Source organism: Streptopelia decaocto (genome assembly GCF_964273445.1).
Source record: "Streptopelia decaocto genome assembly, chromosome: 24".
Classification (NCBI taxonomy): Eukaryota; Metazoa; Chordata; class Aves; order Columbiformes; family Columbidae; genus Streptopelia; species Streptopelia decaocto.
The window spans coordinates 3,232,783-3,236,499 of record NC_138679.1 but is presented as its reverse complement, the minus strand read 5'-3'; the positions used below and the strand labels follow the sequence as shown (position 1 = coordinate 3,236,499).

Below are 3,717 nucleotides of genomic sequence, written 5' to 3'. Positions count from 1 at the left end.
GGTTGTGCCGCGGCGTGGGCTGTGGTGCCAGCACCGATCACACCCGGGCGCTGGGGACAACCCGCTGCGTCGTGTGGCTGCTCTTGTCACGTCGAGACTCGCTGGTGGTCTCCTGGCGTCGAGCACCCGTGGTTTGAACACCACAGGCTGCTGAGCTGGGGAGTTTCTCTGCCGCTTCGTTCACATTTCAAGTCTCTACTTGTTTGACTCACTTGCAAACCGTGGTGTTGTAGTATGTAGCTCTCTAGGGCAGAAGCTGTTTTTTCAGCATGTTCTTTGCTCGGCTTGTACCGCAAGGGGATTGCAATCTCAATCAGCGCGGCAGTAACGTGATTAACGAGCTTTGCACAAGGGGGATGTGATATTCCCGGGTCTGACCTGCCCGTGTGTTTTCCAGGGTGAGAGGTCGTGTTGACCGAACTCCAGAATGGCTTGTTTGAACTTCTCAACACTAAGGTCCAAATAAATTCTCAGCGTTTGCCGGTATGCTCATCGCTTTCCTTCCAAGCTGCAGACTTAAGTGAATTTTTATGACTAAGTTATAAACCCCAGAAAACATGAGCAAGAAGTGAAAATGCTGACTTGGCCTTTGCTAAATGCCAATTATCTACAAAGGCATTAAGGGCCGGGGGGGGGAATGAAAAATAGGGTCATTTTCATGTTTTCTCCGGTTCAAAGTAAACTGTCCTGTGAGCCCCTTGTGGGAACACGTAGCATACAGAGTGACCATTAATATTTATAGGCACGACAGAGCTGCAGACCTTGGCAATCAGAGCAACTCCACTTTTGGAATTAATAGAGCTGTGCTTGGCTGGCGTCTCAGTACAAAAGAGTAAGTAGGAGACACCAGGATTTTCAGGGAGAAGTTAAGAAGCACGATGCTGACCTTCGATGGAGAGGGTCCATCCTTCACCCGGGTGCTGGAGTGCTAAAACCAGCTCTGAAATGCTCAGGGCTGCTGGCCAAACCCAGCACCGTGTTCTCTATTCCTCTCTTGTAGATATTCCCAACACTGCGTAGGCTGCTCTCCTCGTGTTCTCCAAGCTTACACACTGTCACCCAGCTGACACCAAATGCTTTGGAGGTGGCTGGGGTTGTCACAGCCCAATAATGCTTCATGTCCAGGAACCCGAGGAGGACACGACTTCAGGGAGAGACCCAGCACTGGGAAAAGGAATCAGAGGTTGGACAAAGGTGCTTGTTTAGGAGCCAGGAAGGTTCTGATGAAATTCAAGGAGAAAACAATAGAAACCTCCCTCCCTTTTTCCCAAGAATTGAGCTGGGATTTGGAGCAACTCGAAATGTTCAGAAATGGGGAGTGAATTGAGGAGGGCACCCTGAACTCAGCGCAGCAGGGACGGGATCTCCCGGTGGTTTTTGCATCGCCGCAGTTACACCTGCGTCTGCAGCGTGTGGGAAGGTGCAGAGCACGTTATGGAAATCAGGTGTCTCTCGAAAGAGCATCAGTATGTGCACTCCGTCCGTTGAGGCCCTCAGAATCCCTTTTTTACTCTCAAAAATTCAGGCTGTACGATTCAGGAAAACAAACGCTGGAAACAACAACAACTAGAAATGCTCCTGCCATTAAAAACAAGGTGAAAAGGGGAGCTGAGCCAAGTTAATCAGAGAGCTGAAATGAGATGTTGGAGAAAGGGGCCATGGGTGACTTGGGCTTTGCAGTTAGCTGAGCGATGTGAAATCTCTTGTGTCTGGCTGAGCTCTGAAAGGAAATGCTTTATTAAATCTTCTTTGTGAGAGATTTCAAGCTGCCTCTGGACTGGAAAATAGGACCATTCCAGGATGTGGCGCATAATCAGGAACTTTAGTGCAGGTTTTTCTGCAGGGGAAACTCTGATCAGCACAGACACATAACTCAGAGGGCTCAGGACTTAGCGACCTGAATTAAACGCAGTGCACCCGTGCTTTTCTACCCCACAGCCCCAAAATGCTCACTGTTTGTTGCTGTGATCTGGCCACACTTTGGGAAGCTGCAGCCTCTGCCCAGCACTCTGTGCTTTGCTGTAAGCGGGGGGTTCGCAGCTCCTCCTTGTCACAGCAGGACTGTGCCACCCCCAGATACCTGCAGAAAGTATCTGCTCATGAGAAATGTGGGGAGCCAGGCAGGACAGGAAGGAATAAGAAGTGAGAGGCTCCCAGAGCGCTCCCCACATGGCAGCAGCTCCTTCACCCTTTTGCGCGTCTTGTCTCTCCCTCCGTGCTCGGCCACAGGAAAGCGAGACCTGCTCAGGGACAGGACAGGTGGCATCCACCCAGTTCCCTCCTCCTCTTACCCCCTTATTTCACACCACAGCGTGTCTGGAGCTGAAGAGCCACGAATCCCAATCTACCTGCTGGAAATCGCAGAGTTTGAGTTCCTGAGCTGCTTTCTGCAAAGCCCAACAGGAAAACATCCCAAAAGGCTGAGATCCACAGAGCAATTCCCCTTCTCGTGCACCCCCCCATTGCAGACGAGCTCCTTGTGCCTACCTTGTATTGCTGACGAGAAGCAGGACAGAGCCATTCTGGATATTGGCTTCTTTGAGGGTCTCATGCTCCTCGAGCTGCCTGGAGTTGTAATAAAACGACTTCTTCCAGGACGTGACGCCCTCCCGGACTAAGAGAGCCCGTAGGTCCATCACCGTGTCTCTGGGCTTGACCGTGAGGGGCATCATCAGGTCCTCATCAGCCAGGTGGACCTTGATGTGGTACCTCTTCCAGCGAGAAAGGCTCCTCCGCAGCGTGTCCATCCTGTCCAGCTCCCCAGGGCCGGTGTGAACATCCAGCTGCGAGGTGGGTAGGCAGGGTTGTGGCTCTGAAGAGGCCGTCTGCCGCAGATCGCTTAAAACCTCCTGCCAAACCTGTTCCTCCCGGTTGCCGCGCTGCGTGCCTCGCATTCCAGGGAAGAGCTCACCTGGCTGCTGGAGCCTGCTGGCTGGGAAACGTCTGGGTGAATCATTTCCACACACCCCTGAGTCCTGGAGTAATTACAACGTCTTCACACAGCGCTCTTCATCCCGATGGCTTGAGAGCTGGATCTCCACAGCCGTTGGAAACGTGGGTGCGTGTGAGAAATGAAGGGGTTTGGTAACCTTGTGTGTCTTGCTCAAAAAAGCCGCCAGCTGTGGGGTAGATCAGTTCATAAAGTAGGCGTTGAGGAACCTCACAGCTATTTAACACGGCTGTTTTAATGAAGAAAAGTACTCTGCATAGTGAAAAGTTCCTCATGAGGGAGAAGAGCCAGAGGAGACAGAACCTCATTAGTGCAGAGCAGTTTCCCCCTAGGAGATTTGTATTAATTATTGTAGGCAAACAGGCTGGGACCCTCTGAGAGGGGCAGGACTCCTCGTCACGCCATCAGATATCTAATATTGACTCACACACGTGCTCCTCGCTGGTTCATCACCGTGATTTCCTCTTCCTTGCAGATCGCTGCCTAATTGAAGGACCGGCCGTATTCCGCACCGGCACGTGAGCGGGGACGGCGTCGCGGGGCCACCGGCACACGGCACAAACAGGTGACACCGAGAGGGACGAGCGATACTGCAGTAAACACAACGATACCCCCAAAAGGAAGGAAGCGATGCCAGCCGCGAGCGCCCGCTGTAATTGAATGATCCCGCAAGGCAGACTGTGGCAGTCACAAGATGATACTTCACAGCAAACATCATCAAGATAAGGAAGTCATTTTTTCTTTCTTTTGCTCAAAAAGATCGAGTC

The 3,717-nt window shown here is 52.0% G+C and overlaps 1 protein-coding gene across 1 annotated transcript; it reads right to left on the bottom strand.

The window, feature by feature from the left end:
- Positions 1-2,483: 2,483 nt before the first annotated feature.
- On the bottom strand, positions 2,484-2,747 carry TINCR (TINCR ubiquitin domain containing; the record flags this gene model as incomplete). Its single annotated transcript, XM_082071879.1, has 1 exon — positions 2,484-2,747. One exon carries the CDS (start codon positions 2,745-2,747, stop codon positions 2,484-2,486), a length of 264 nt encoding a protein of 87 aa, XP_081928005.1.
- Positions 2,748-3,717: the final 970 nt, after the last annotated feature.